The sequence below is a fragment of the Schistocerca gregaria genome, chromosome 3 (genome assembly GCF_023897955.1).
Source record: "Schistocerca gregaria isolate iqSchGreg1 chromosome 3, iqSchGreg1.2, whole genome shotgun sequence".
NCBI classification, from domain to species: Eukaryota; Metazoa; Arthropoda; class Insecta; order Orthoptera; family Acrididae; genus Schistocerca; species Schistocerca gregaria.
This window is the reverse complement of record NC_064922.1, coordinates 616,301,246-616,317,345: the sequence shown is the minus strand read 5'-3', so window position 1 is coordinate 616,317,345 and position 16,100 is coordinate 616,301,246. Positions and strand designations below refer to the sequence as shown.

Here is a 16,100-nt window from a genome sequence, read left to right as displayed (position 1 = left end):
AATGATGATGACGTCCTCTTGGGTAAAATATTCCGGAGGTAAAATAGTCCCCCATTCGGATCTCCGGGCGGGGACTACTTAAGAGGACGTCGTTATCGGGAGAAAGAAAACTGGCGTTCTACGGATCGGAGCTTGGAATGTCAGATCCCTAAATCGGGCAGGTAGGTTAGAAAATTTAAAAAGGGAAATGGATAGGTTAAAGTTAGATATAGTGGGAATTAGTGAAGTTCAGTGGCAGGAGGAACAAGACTTCTGGCCAGGTGACTACAGGGTTATAAACACAAAATCAAATAGAGGTAATGCAGGAGTAGGTTTAATAATGAATAGGATAATTGGAATGCGGGTAAGCTACTACAAACAGCATAGTGAACGCATTATTGTGGCCAAGATAGATACGAAGCCCACACCTACTACAGTAGTACAAGTTTATATGCCAACTAGCTCTGCAGATGATGAAGAAATTGATGAAATGTATGATGAGATAAAAGAAATTATTCAGGCAGTGAAGGGAGACGAAAATTTAATAGTCATGGGTGACTGGAATTCGTCAGTAGGAAAAGGGAGAGAAGGAAACGTAGTAGGTGAATATGGATTGAGGGTAAGAAATGAAAGAGGAAGCCTTCTGGTAGAATTTTGAACAAAGCATAACTTAATCATAGCTAATACTTGGTTCAAGAATCATAAAAGAAGGTTGTATACATGGAAGAATCCTGGAGATACTAAAAGGTATCAGATAGATTACATAATGGTAAGACAGAGCTTTAGGAATCAAGTTTTAAATTGTAAGACATTTCCAGGGACATATGTGGACTCTGACCACAATCTATTGGTTATGAACTGTAGATTAAAACTGAAGAAACTACAAAAAGGTGCTAAATTAGGGAGATGGGACCTGGATAGACTGAAAGAACCAGAGGTTATAGAGTGTTTCAAGGAGAGCATAAGGGAACAATTGACAGGAATGGGGGAAAGAAATACAGTAGAAGAAGAATGGGTAGCCCTGAGGGATGAAATAGTGAAGGCAGAAGACGATCAAGTAGGTAAAAAGACGAGGGCTAATAGAAATCCTTGGGTAACAGAAGAAATATTGAATTTAATTGCTGAAAGGAGAAAATATAAAAACGCAGTAAACGAAGCAGGAAAAAAGGAATACAACCGTCTCAAAAATGAGATCGACAGGAAGTGCAAAATGGCTAAGCAGGGATGGCTAGAGGACAAATGTTAGGATGTAGAGGCTTATCTCGCTAGGGGTAAGATAGATACTGAATACAGGAAAATTAAAGAGACCTTTGGACAGAAGAGAACCACTTGTATGAATATCAAGAGCTCAGATGGTAACCCAGTTCTAAGCAAAGAAGGGAAGGTGGAAAGATGGAAGGAGTATATAGAGGGTTTATACATGGGCGATGTACTTGAGGACAATATTATGGAAATGGAAGAGGATATAGATGAAGACGAAATGGGAGATATGATACTGCGTGAAGAGTTTGACCGGGCACTGAAAGATCTGAGTCGAAACAAGGCCCCGGGAGTAGACAACATTCCATTAGAACTACTGACGGCCTTGGGAGAGCCAGTCATGACAAAGCTCTACCATCTGGTGAGTATGATGTATGAGACAGGCGAAATACCCTCAGACGTCAGGAAGAATATAATAATTCCAATCCCAAAGAAAGCAGGTGTTGACAGATCTGAAAATTACCGAACTATCAGTTTAATAAGTCACAGCTGCAAAATACTAACGCGAATTCTTTACAGACAAATGGAAAAACTGGTAGAAGCGGACCTCGGGGAAGATCAGTTTATACTCTCTTTCAAATTATGAAGGTGGCCGGGGTAAAATACAGGGAGCTTAAGGCTATTTACAATTTGTACAGAAACCAGATGGCAGTTATAAGAGTCGAGGGGCATGAAAGGGAAGCAGTGGTTGGGAAGGGAGGGAGACAGGGTTGTAGCCTATCCCCGATGTTATTCAATCTGTATGTTGAACAAGCAGCAAAGGAAACAAAAGAAAATTCGGAGTAGGTATTAAAATTCATGGAGAAGAAATAAAAACTTTGAGGTTCGCCGATGACATTGTAATTCTGTCAGAGACAGCAAAGGACTTGGAAGAGCAGTTGAACGGAATGGACAGTGTCTTGAAAGGAGGATATAAGACGAACATCAACAAAAGCAAAACGAGGATAATGGAATGCAGTCTAATTAAATCGGGTGATGCTGAGGGAATTAGATTAGGAAGTGAGACACTTAAAGTAGTAAAGGAGTTTTGCTATTTAGGGAGTAAAATAACTGATGATGGTCGAAGTAGAGAGGATATAAAATGTAGACTGGCAATGGCAAGGAAATCGTTTCTGAAGAAGAGAAATTTCTTAACATCGAGTATAGATTTAAGTGTCAGGAAGTCGTTTCTGAAACTATTTGTTTGGAGTGTAGCCATGTATGGAAGTGAAACATGGACGATAACTAGTTTGGACAAGAAGAGAATAGAAGCTTTCGAAATGTGGTGCTACAGAAGAATGCTGAAGATTAGATGGGTAGATCACATAGCTAATGAGGAGGTATTGAATAGAATTGGGGAGAAGAGGAGTTTGTGGCACAACTTGACAAAAAGAAGGGACCGGTTGGTAGGACATGTTTTGAGGCATCAAGGGATCACAAATTTAGCATTGGAGGGCAGCGTGGAGGGTAAAAATCGTAGAGGGAGACCAAGAGATGAATACACTAAGTAGATTCAGTAGGATGTAGGTAGCAGTAAGTACTGGAAGATGAAGAAGCTTGCACAGGATAGAGTAGCATGGAGAGCTGCATCAAACCAGTCTCAGGACTGAAGACAACAGCAGCAACAACAACAACAACAACAACAACAACAGGAATATATCGTAAAATCTTCAGCCATTTTCTGCGCATAGGCGTTTTAGTCCGCTGGTGACAGCGAAACTATAGTAAAAAGCAGTATTTTTGGAGTTTTCCGAGGGACTACCAATGAACTAAAGGTGTATCCATAAGTGCATTCAAGCCAATGGTAAACCACATATAATGGAAAAAGAACCAACCGATTTTTCTCCGTTTGCGCAAGCAGGAGGAAGAATGTAATATTCATACTTTGACCCCGCACTGTAAGGTAGTGAGTCTAAGACCATCCTGTTGGGTGTACAAATGGTCCCTAGCGCAAGGGCTATTCAGAACACTTGTCCCTACCTTTTTATCGTCAGTAAAACCGAGATATGAGAACCAGGATGTCCTGTTTTTATCCGTGGCGTTTTGGAACATGTTAATGTTAGGTACGCATGCTGTCGCATCCATATCTGTAAGCATTATATAACACCGTTTTTTAAATACTTATTTCAGTGCAACATACTGTTTTGTATAACAAGTGAAAACCGTTGCTCGAATTCCCGTAGTGAGAGGCGAGTGGGAACAAGAGGAAACGTGCCAGTTCGAAAAGTGCAAATGGAGGTCTTTGTCCTCGAGTGTGCTATTCAAATATTCGACGTCAGTTCGCAGCACCACGGAGAACACGCTGGAATCGAGATAGCCTATTATACTGAGGTAGAGTACGACACTCAAGTGATTAAGACGATAAAATGATAGCGGATTTGCAAGCCGATCAGAACCAAATTATGTATAGCAGGGTATTTCACATTTGTATGCTAAGCAGTGAAAAATATTGCGTTCGCGCAAGATGGTAACTACTTTTACATGGAAAACGAGTAACTCTTCGCGTCAGAGTTAGGCAGCCCACACTACAGCCGAGCATGATAGTTGAAATGGTACCCTAGCTAATGTCCTTATACAAAAGCAACAGACATAAGGACCTGGAAAACTACTACAGGCAACAAGCAGTCACCTCCTTCCTTTCCTCCCTCTCCTCTCTCTCTCTCTCTCTCTCTCTCTCTCTCTCTCTGCTCTGTGTGTGTGTGTGTGTGTGTGTGTGTGTGTGTGTGTGTGTGTGAGAGAGAGAGAGAGAGAGAGAGAGAGAGAGAGAGAGAGAGAGAGAAAGAGCAGACAGAAATGAATTGCTGCACTGTAAATAAAATGCTGAAGTTGGAAACATCATAAGTTCTTATTATTATTATTATTATTTTGTACATCCTGCACTGCCAACTATTTATAAGAGATCAGTTACATGCTTTTGAACCGAAACATGAACAACACCGTCCGTTGATTTCGTCTCCAGGTCCCTGAGCCGTATTGACTACTGTCTCAGAATATCAGTTCACATTAAATGTAGCGTGGTATGCCTAACACACAGGCAGCTACCTATTCTCTTAACAGTAAGAAAACGCCGTTATTGCGCCAACAGCGACGATTAGCACCTGACTTTTGTTCTTGTATGCTGTTTCCCGACAGGTCGCGTAAAAGTGCTAAAGTCCAAGATTATAATGTTTTAAGCAATTTCAGGGTATGAACTCATGTTTAATGCAGGAAGCGGTGTAGTACCCACAACACCGTTTGTAAGGTGATGTGCCTTGCGAAAGTGTGCCTTTAAGCCAATTTTTGATACTTTATCGCGAATGGCGTCCAATTCGTCGTTGTTAACGTACACATATTTCCAGAATGGACCTTATGTGACCCCTAGCTCATTCAAAAAGCTATTTAAAACTAATATTGTATATATGTTTCCCTATTTATTTACCCCAAGGAATCTGCTCGTGGTTGTTAGCTTACCAATAACTACGCTATCCCGATGAGTTATGACCACTGGGTTTCATTTGCAGCTTTAGACGAGAGATAGCTTTTCACCCACAGACGGTGCCATATGATCAACTTAACATTCGAATCGAAATGGATAAACAGAATGTATGAATATACACAGCCTATAAAAAAAGTTGAAACACACATAAGGGGAGGAGGAATGAAATGAAACTCTGCAGGTTGAGAGAGTATGTGATGTTGTTTCAGTGATTACAAAATAGAATCACATTTACAAAGAGCTTGGCAGTATGACCTACATTGCCTGCATGACATTGCAAACCCTCTGCCAGGGTGCATGTACTGATTCAGTTGTGAAGAGTGCCATGAAGCTGTTGCATCCTCTCCTGAGGCAAACTGGCCCAAAACTGTTGTACTTGGTACTTGATATCCTGGATATTGCCGCTGGGAAGGAACTGATGTCTGAACTGTTCCCACATATGTTCAGGAACATATATGTGGATCTTGTTGGCAATAGGATTATTTCAACATGACGCAGACAGTTAATACAGACACGTGCCAAGTGTGGTCGAGCGTTATTCTGTAGAAAATAGCACAATGATAACGTCACTTGAGAGATAACACATGAGGACGCAGAATGTCCGTGACATGCTATCGTGCCATCACAGTTTTCTGACTCACTACCTGCCATGACCTGTAGTGCATCCCCTGTGGCTCCCCACACCTAGATACCACGAGTAACATCGCTGTGCCCCTTAGAAATGTTGGAAGAAATGGACATCTCCCCAGGTTAGCACCGTACTCGCCAACGATGGTCATCCGTGGTACCGCAGAATGCCTGCTCATCATTAAACACAATGCGACGCCACTCAACTGCTGTCCGTGCTATCTAGTCACTGCACCACTCCAAATGCAGACGTTTGTGCTGCAATGTCAACAGCAGCCTACGCATAGGACGGTAGTTCCCTACCCTGGGAGCTCCTAGTTCCTGACCAATTGTGTAGGATGACACGGAATGTATTGAGGAGCACGTTACTTTTTCTCAGATGGCAGGCGAACTTCTGTAGTCCCAAGTCAGAACACTGTCACATCCAAATATCCCAGAAATCTGGATAATAGACAATTCGACCAGTTGGCTGAGTCGAGACCCACAATAGCACCCTTTTCAAACTCTGTCAGGTGTTGATAATGCTGTCTCACACGAGTATGTGGCATCTCTGTCTCCTTCACAGTGTTCATTCAACATCTGAACATCTGACGCTCTTTATGCCCCTTATTTATACTACCAGGCCTGGTAACAACACTTAACACAAACCGTATCAATGCACTCTGGCAGCCGTTCTCCTATCACAAAGAATTGCAACTATAATTATTTACATACCCGTAATGATGTGTACGGGTATGATGCCACAGTGACATCCAATCATGTCTTATGAGCACTTCACTTTTTGTCAGGCAGTGTAGTTTGCCATATTTTACAAACTCAATCTGTAAATAACATGGTCTCGCGGTTCTAGGCGCGCAGTCCGGAACCGTGCGACTGCTACGGTCGCAGGTTCGAATCCTGCCTCGGGCATGGATGTGTGTGATGTCCTTAGGTTAGTTAGGTTTAAGTAGTTCTAAGTTCTAGGGGACTAATGACCACAGCAGTTGAGTCGCATAGTGCTCAGAGCCATTTGAACCATTTTTTGTAAATAACATAACGGTACTCCAGAGTTGCATGTATCGAACTGTGAACACAACACATACAGGAATTGTAAATTCGACACTAAAGCACGAAACGTGACCTCAAAAGGAGAAGACAGACACCGAATCTATACGGTAAGGGTAGACTATAGAGCCTCATCTCGAGTGTGGGGTCGAATGAGTTTCCTCTCAGATTACGATTAAAGACTGACTACAAAACGACTGAATTGGTACAGAAGACTCAATGTCACTGAGATGGTGCATTGCGAGACAATATCACAGACGCTATTTTGAGAAAGCTTCAGGCTGCACGACACCTTATCAATCGCTTCCCATACACTACTCTATGTGTCGTTGCGATGGAATATCGAGAAGCAGGTCAGCAAATACAGCTGAGGTTAATTGTTGTCACAAATGAGTAGCCAACTGTTCAACCATGGCGATCACAAGAACAACACCAGGGTAGGAGTGAAGCCATGTATTGGACTCCACACTAAAGAAACTAGAACAGGCGTAACTTGGGGTACCCAGTTTTTACGTTCCTCACGAGCAACTACAACGCTCCCTCAGAGCACGAGAGTCATCTCTTGCAACGAGTGAGCTTGCAGACAACGGTAGAGGCAGGTGCAACTACAACGCCCCCCGCAGCACCTGACGAACCGACAAAGGTGTGCGTACGAACTGAGGAGCGATGGAATGAGTTTGTGGAATCTGGCGGACAAATTATGGTATTATAACTGGTCATAATCTATTTCAATTAGCTGTAGCGCTTGTAGTGTATACCAGTGATAGATAGGAATGAACCAAGTTATAGGGCAGTAGTATTGGTAGTTAGTGTTGGGTACGGTAGTACATGGAGTCTTTATTAATTGTAGAAGTACTCGTGATGATGGGGAAGAAGTAGAGTGTTATCGGTAAAAGGGCATTTTGTGTCATTAGTTGCTGATCTGTACGAATAAAGGACTATTGATAGTTAAAATTTCAATAAGAATGAATGCAGAATGTGTTTATGTTACAGATAACAAGATATAAAGTAATAGATCAGTGCATAACTTCGTAGTGTTTTTGCTTTCATGATGGTATTCCGGTTGATAAAGGCTTATTTTACTATCTGCAGTTTTTTTTATATTTCGTCCACTGATGCTATTTGAGTTTACACATTGTCATTTTACCGTTTGGAGGTAGTGAGTGGAGCTGTAAACGCTAGAAAATGGAGTGACAGGTGGAGAAATCGGAATATTACCGACATAATCTTCTGTTTGAGTTCAATAGAGGAGTGACAGCAACGGGGGCAGCGGGAAACATATGCGCCGTATATGAGGATAATGCCATTAGACAGAGCACGGAAAGAAAATGGTTCTCTCTTTTAATGAGGATCGTTTTGACATTAGTGGCTCTCCACGTTCAGGAAGACCTTTGGGATTTGATGAAGATCGTTTATACGCATTAATCCACAGTGATCCACGTCAGTGTATTGAAAAACTGGCAAATATGATGAACTGTGATCGAACCACCATTGTGCGACATTTGCATTCCATGGGAAAGGTTCAAAAATCGAGTGTATTAATACCATACTCTCTTAGCCAAAATAACAACAAGCAGTGGTGCCCATATGTGCTTTTCTATTTGCTCATCATCAATTGGCTAGTTAATGACACTGACCATTCCTATTTTGCATCATTTCTGGTGACGAGAAATAATGTTTTTATGCCAACATGATGGAAAGAAAGAAATGGTTGAGCCTTTGCAAATCAGCAACTCCCTATACGAAGACCTGCGCACATCCACAAAAGGTAATGTTACGCATCTGGTGGAACAGCAACAATGTTATGTACTACGAATTGCTTCCCTGAGGTGTAAACATCACTGTTGACATTTATTTTCAACAACTGAGACGTCTTGCAGACACAGTTCAAGAGCGACGACGAGGAAGACTGTGAGGTGATACTACTACCCGATAACGCCTGTTCGCATTCTGCTAGACTGACATAAAACACTGTACAGAAATCTGGCTGGGAAGTTATTCTGCACCCATCTTATTCACTTGATCTCGCGCCTCATATTTTCACCTTTTCCGCTCTCTGTCGAACAGCTTTCAAGGAACTTCATTTTCAAATGAAAATGCACTCCAAATGTGGCTCGAAGAGTTCTTCGATTAAAAACCGTGCGATTTCTACAGTCACAGAATCGAAAAGTTGCCCCAGCGTTGGCAGATTATAGTAAATAGACACAACATCGACCTATTGTAATCCAAGTCTACTCAACAATTAAAACAACCAAAATACCTTTCCGTAGGAGATTCAACTTTAAAAAAGGCTAGGTGGTCAGAATATTCCCATGCGCTGGATGAGGAATTAGCCAGTCTGACCCCAACACCAAATAATTATTTTTGTTGAGACTTTGCGAGAGGTATCTAGACGCTATATTGCTAGGGGCTGCAGACAACACTATATCCCAGGGCTCTCAAATGCCTCAAAGGACATCCTGGAGAAGTATCAAGTATTGTTCGCGGAAGACCCATTCAGCGACGAAACCATCACCTGCGGCACTGATTTAATGTCAGCCCTCGGCGAGGCACGCGAGACGAAGTGGATAGCAAGCCTAGAAAGAATGGATATGTCCCGCAGTAGCAAAATAGCCTAGAACCTGATTAAGAAACTGGACGGTGACCCAAGGCTAAGCAAGACCCCGGCCTGCGTAACTCCAAACCAGGTGCCCAACCAACTCCTTCTAAATGGCAAGTTCAACTCCAAACGTCAGAAAACTAAAATCACACGCCTACTGCCAACGGTAAACACCAACTTCCAGAAACCATTTACCATGAGAGACTTGAACAATGGCACAAATACCATGAAGAATGGGAAAGCCGCTGGGTTTGATGATATTTGCGTGGAACAGATTAAAAACTTCGGCCTTGGTGCCAGGGACTGGATACTTGGACTTTTTAACGTGTGCCGTGAAACCTTTCAAATCCGGAAACTGTGGAGGAAGTCAAAAGTGGTGGCTCTCCTTAAACCCGGGAAGGACCCAAAGTGTCCGAAGAACTATCGACCCATAACCCTTCTCTGCCACCTGTTTAAGCTCTATGAAAGATTGATCCTCAACAGAATAGAGAAGATCGTTGACTTCAAGCTGATTCCACACCAAGCAGGTTTTAGACCTGGAAAGTCCTGTACCAGTCAAATCCTGGCATTGACGGAACATATCGAGGATGGGTTTGAGAATAAACTAATCACTGGGCTGGCACTAGTCGACCTAAGTTCCGCCTATGATACAGTAGATCACCGGACACTACTGCATAAAACCTACGAGACCCTGAAAGACTACCACCTAGTCAAGATAATCGAATCCATGCTCCAAAATAGACAGTTCTTCGTAATGCTTGAGGGGAAAAAGAGTCGATGGCGGAATCAGAAAAATGGGCTCGCCCAAGCGAGCGTGTTGGCGCCAATCCTATTCAACATATATACAAATGACCAACCAACTCCAGACAAAACCAAAACTTTTGTATATGCAGACGACCTGGCAATAACAGTCAAGGCAAAAGGTTTGAAGCCGTCGAGGAGAAACTAGAAACCGCCCTTTCTACAATGTCAACCTACCACAAAAAGAATTCTTTAAAACCCAATCCCTCCAAAACTCAAGTGAGTGCTTTCCATCTGAACTCGAGGCAGGCAAAGTACAGGCTCAATGTTACCTGGGATGGGACATTACTAGAACACACAGATAATCCCACCTACCTTGGCGTCGTACTGGACAGAACATTGACATACAAATATCATTGCGAAAAAACACGCAAAAAAGTAGAAGCACGAAATTCCCTAATAATAAAGCTGTCCAATAGCAAATGGGGTGCTAAACCTACCGTGGTCAGAACTTCAGCCCAAGCTTTGTGCTTCTCAACTGCCGAATATGCCTGCTCGGTATGGTGCAGATCCGCCCACGCAGAAAAGGTAGATATTAGCTTGAATGAAACATGCAGGACTGTGACAGGCTGCATGAAACCAACCCCCATAGAAAATCTTTACAGGGCCGCAGGTTTCAAAAACCCTGACTCACGTAGGAAAGCCCATGAACATACCAAGAAGCTAAACCTTTGATGCCTGTCACTCAATATTTGGCCTAGAGTGTGGCCCCAGCAGACTCAAATCCAGACGCCGTTTCCTAATTTGCGCCTTAGATGAGCCCCCCTTCTACTATCCACTAAGAGAGGACCCACCAAGAGGCGTTTCTAGTGATTGGAAAACCTGGAGAATGCTTAACCGCATCAGAACTGGGGTGGCTCCTATGAAATGTAATCTGATCAAATGGGGTCTTTGGACGAAAATGACGACAAATTCGACTGAGGCACTCGACAGGACATGGAACATCTTCTACAATGCCCTGCCTGCCCCTACAGATGCACCCTCGACGATCTATGGCTGGCTAAAGAAGAAGCATTGGACATTGCCCAATACTGGGCAAACAAATTGTAGTTTCCGGACAAGAAAAAGTAAAAGTAAGTATAGTAAATAGTGAACTAGAATATATTATTGATGACTAAAGTCTCTATTACGTGTATCTTTTGTGCTCATTAAACTTAGGAAAATTACTACGAACTTATACACCACCCAATAACATACAAATAAATAAACGTTTAAATGTGCCAGCTTGCCTCTGGCAGTGCGGTGATGAAGTCGTGCGCGCCTGCCTCCTTGGCGGCAGAAATGATGTCATCAGTGCGGGCGTCCCAGCAACCGTAAGCGATATTGCTGGCCACAGTGCGCCTGAAGAAGGTAGCGTTGCCGTCTGCCAGCGCCATCTGGTTGCGCACCACGGCCAGGCTCGTCTGTGTGACGTCACGTCCGTCCAGCAGCTGCCACAAGCACGGGAAGCATTACCTTAAGCCAAACGAGAGGTCGCGATCGCCAGTTTCCCTTAGGGGAAAGATTTGGAGCACCTAAGGGAAGTTTATTATTAATCGTAAGAGTACATTGTTAAAATCATGGAATTTCCTTGTAAACATTCATACACAAATCCATAATCAAATGCTCATGTAACGTGATTTTTCGATGACTGATTTTTATATGACTCTACATCTTTCGAAATTCTTGCATTGCTCAATCTTTCTCGAACAAGGCAGGGAAAACTACACTTCAAATGAGGTTATATAACGCATTATAAGTTTCTGCTTTTTGTGGTTCTTTTTACAATTTAATCTTGTTTTAGCGTTCTAAATGATTCAAATTAGACTTCATCGAAAAATATAACATGTCGACAGGAACTGTATTATGTGGAGTGTCCCATCCACTGTACTCTAAGTTGCTCTAGCACGAGCAGGACAGGCGTCTCTACGAAAATTCTTCTTTTTTAACGTAATCGAACATGAACAACTTCTCGTTTCAAATCAGCATCCACATCATCTAGTTCACTGCCGTCACACAAGTTCGCCAAGTTTTTTTTGTGGTTCAAATGAAAAAAAATTCCAAGTTTTATCTCATACTTTGTATGTTTTGCCTTTGCAGGACCTGCTTCCTTCTTCGCAATTTTTTGCCATTTCTTGACCCTAGCCTTTTCTTTGTACATTTCTGTTCTTTAGTTTTGTACGCTTTTACAAGGGGCGTTCAAAACGAAACGAACCAGAGGCATAATTACAGAAACCAGTACCTGTAGGCTAGAAGTATTGACCCTGGCTGTTGAGACGCTTGTCCCATTGTGATACAAGGCGGTGAATGGCTGTCTCATAAAATTCCTGGGGCTGCGATGTTAACCAGTTCTGCATGTACAGCTCGACGTTGTCGTCCGAGTAGAATCGAGGAGCCTTTTTACAGGGACCAAAAATGGCGTAATCGCGGGGACAGGCCTCCGGACTGTATAGAGGGTGGACGAGAACCTCCCATTTGAATTTCTGCAGGAGTGCAGCGACTGTGTTGGCCGTATCGTGGAGCAGAATGACCCCATGGGTGAGATTGTCCGGTCGTTTTGGTTTGATCACTTGGCATAGGTGGTCAAGGTTTGCGAGTAATGCTGGGCATTCACTGTTGTCCTATGCTGCAGGAAGTGAATCAGAAGGGGGCCATCTTGGTCCCCTTAAAAAGGATCTGAGGGGCAAACGATTCACCTTGGACGACGATGTCCAGCTGTACATGCAGAACTGGTTAACATCGCAGACCCAGGAATTTTATGAGACATTCATTCACCACCTAGTGTCACAGTGGGACAAGTGTCTCAACAGCCAGGGTCAATACTTCTAACATACATACAGGTACTTGTTTCTGTAATTATGCCTCCAGCTCGTTTCTTTTTGAACGCCCCTTAAGTGTATAGCTAGGCGCTCAGAGGTGCACATTGCTTTTTTCTGTTTCTACTTTTTTTCTACATTTTCAACCATATTATTATAATAAGAAATAAATATGCAATATTAATGTGATGCATCCAGCCATTCTGCAGCATATTATCAGCGCCTGTAAGGGTCGAATAAATAAGTTACAAAAATAAGTATCAGACGTTGTCCATTAAATACTCCATTTCTGGTTGTAGAAACGTTTGAGGACTATTTGTGTTATACGTGAATTTTATGATGAAATAAACGGTCGTTCTTACATCATAAAATTCAAAGTTGAAAAACTGCAACCTATGGCGACAAAACATGTATCACTTCACTGCACTAATCCTGCTGAGGGACTTGCATCAGCTACCAGAGTATAGCACTTTTTAGGAATTTTCTGGTTTAGAAAATATCAAGGTGCAGTGATAAGTCATATTCTACAACTTGGCATTCATTATGATCCAAATTTGCCTTGAGAAACTCACACTAAATACATGTGCCCACAGTTACTCCAAACCACATCTTAGGACTTGTGTGACTCACAAGCTACTGTTGAACTCTTATTATGCCTTTTCTTTGCAGCCACAACATGTAAGCAGCGCTGTTATTGGCCAATTCCTCTGAAGCGAAAAAAATTTCATTTGCCATAAAAAAAGCACCTCGGTGCATTACTAAAGTAAAAAGCCTGATACAGTGTAGAGAATACTTTAAAGAGCTGATCACATCTTTGTATATTCTCAGCTGTATGGTGCGTATCAAAGAAATCCAAGACAGCCATGAATTATGAGTATGACACACACCAAAGGCAGATGATTGACACCCCAGTTACAAGGCTTAGAAAAAACCAAAGTATTAACACATACATAGGAATACAATTATTTAATATGTTACCAACTACACCATGCAGTGTATTACTGCATGTCTTCAGAAACATCGAAATAAGGTGGCAAGAACAAAAAAGCCTTATATACGATATAAGAATTTAAAATGTGCAATAAAAATGATCTAATCTACTAAAATTGCTGGATGATGTGGTCACTATATTATCTGAGCTTTTCTTAAAATGTCTATTGTGTCAGACTGTTGTGCTTTATTTTCATATGTATTTATACTTCATGATTAACACGTAAGGAGCATATCTCATTTGTATTTGTTAAAATGTTTCCCTCAGCGTTTGTATTGTGTCACACATACTGTTTCTCCTTTTTTCATTCTGCATGACGCATTTAAATTTAATGATTGTCACAAATGCCTAGTGTATACTGTATATATTACTTTTCCTGTTCATAATGTATCATTTGTAATGTATCATTTGTTATACAGCTATACAATATATGTAAAATGACGATATCACTTGCATGAAAAGCGCATAAAGATGGATCAATAAATCAATATCAAATTCCCCTACTCACCTATTCACGCAACTGGAAAGAAAAATAACTAAGTACTATGACTCCTCGTCTACAAGCTAAGAACATGACAAAGAGATCTTCAATCTGTTCTTCCACAGTTACAAATTACATCTGCAAGGAACGCTAAGCTCACTCAGCAAAATAGCAGTCACTGCCTTGAAAGAGCACACTGGTTACTTTGGAGCGCTGTCTTTCGTTTGTAGGTGGTAACAGGTGGTCACGTCCCCCTTCAATACTGATGTAAATCATGGTAGTAAAGTGGTGTGCACGTGCCAGTCAGCTATGAGGAAATCATCAAAGGAAGGTGAGTCAATGTGTAAATGTGAAAGTATGGCAGAAATTACCTTGAGTTTTCTGCATGTGCTGTGTGGAGATAGAAAAACGTCCTGTGACTTCTCCTGTTGGTTTGAAACCACCCGAGTAGTAGGACAAAAAAAGCATCAGGACATCGTGTTAGTGCAGGTTGCTTGCATCAGGGGCAGGCATACATTCAGGGGCAAACCAACTGATATGCTCCATTTCAGCTCTTAACCTCCATCTCTCCTCATGATGTCATTTGTTTTCATCCTCCCCGCAGGTTTCTGCCCCACTTTTACAATTTCATGCACATTTGAATGGGTTTCTGGACCACATTTCATTTTCTCTCACCACTCTGAGAAATCCTGGAAATCCTGAGCCACTTTTGATATCAAATTAATTAATTAATTAAATAGATCAAAAAAATTGGCAGGAAATAGCCTACTGTGACACTTTCATTATTCATGAGCTGCTTTAGATTGTTCAAATAGCCGACCTCCCACTCTATCAAATAGACTGACTATATAATTAAATCGATATCTTTCAGTTTTTCATGGTGGATACTGGAAACGTTATTTGATTGGCGGGAAATCGACTGCAATCTGTGGAGTACCGATTAAATAATTTATGGGATACAAGGCATTGTGTGGAATTGCAGCGCTTTCTTTTATTCTGGAACACGTAATTACATTGTTAAAAATATTCTGATCGCAAAGCACACACCGTCTACCTGGGCCACACCACGTGTCACCTGCCTCATGTATTCCCATGACTGCGGGTCCACTGATAGCTGCCACATCGCCAGCTGACTCATGCGGTGCACAGACCGAAGTTGCACTAATGCCTGAAAAGCTTCAACTGGTGGCAAACCTATGTACCTGAGAAATACCTGTCAAAATACATGCTCTCTCTCTCTCTCTCTCTCTCTCTCTCTCTCTCTCTCTCTCTCACTTTCATGTGGATGCTTTCTGTTTGTGCAAACCAATATATGCAAACACACCCATACCAAGATGGGCCCTCCGCCCTCCTCCCTTCCATCCCATTCCCCTATCCCCATAGTCACTCATGCAGACCTGGCGTTGGTGGTCAGTAAATCCCTTTGTTCTCACACTTTCACTGCTGTGGAAACAGGCAGAAGATGGAACAAAGACTTTCCAGAAGAAGTAGCATAGCCTCTGTTGTGTCCCAAACTAACTCCTCCTTTGTCCTGAACGAAGTAGTGGATACATGATAAACCTTCCCCCCTCCAGCTGTAGATGTCTTGAAAATATTTCCTCACTCTATCAGGTTCATTGACTAATTAATTAAATCTATATCCTTTATGTGGAGCCAGTTTTTCCCTGCAGCCTATTGGTGGACACTAGGACTGGTATATTTGGTGGGATTCGATCCTGCAACTGGCCAGTTTCCAAACCCTACTGTTCTCCCTTCTGGATTTTTCCCCCCTTGTCTCGTATTGGTACATGCTGGCAAAATTAAGTCGTTTGGTAATAAGTCCATTACGCTGGGCATAGCTGAAACTTCCAAATTTCAGCTCATTTGCATGCTATGTCCTTAAACAATTTGCGGAATGGGCTTGAAAGATGCGTGTTCGTATTACCACTACTGGAAGCAATAAACTGATTAGTAGGGAATTTGATGTTGCGATTGAGTTTTTAAAGTATTATAGAATTCCTAAATTGGTTTTCTCTATTACATTCAGAATGAGGAGGAAGAGTGTACTGCATGAGAGGAGAGGGACAATA

General features: G+C 42.0%; 1 protein-coding gene across 1 annotated transcript in view; it reads right to left on the bottom strand.

Moving 5' to 3' along the window:
• Positions 1-15,169, bottom strand: part of LOC126355532 (ATP-dependent lipid A-core flippase-like) — a 52,446-nt gene extending 37,277 nt beyond the window's left edge. The window contains exons 1-2 of the mRNA XM_050005876.1: positions 15,086-15,169; positions 10,994-11,194 (exon numbers count right to left, since the gene is read on the bottom strand). Coding sequence (XP_049861833.1) covers positions 10,994-11,194; positions 15,086-15,169 — 285 coding nt within the window. The remainder of the gene's footprint in view (positions 1-10,993; positions 11,195-15,085) is intronic.
• Between the last annotated feature and the right edge of the window lie 931 nt (positions 15,170-16,100).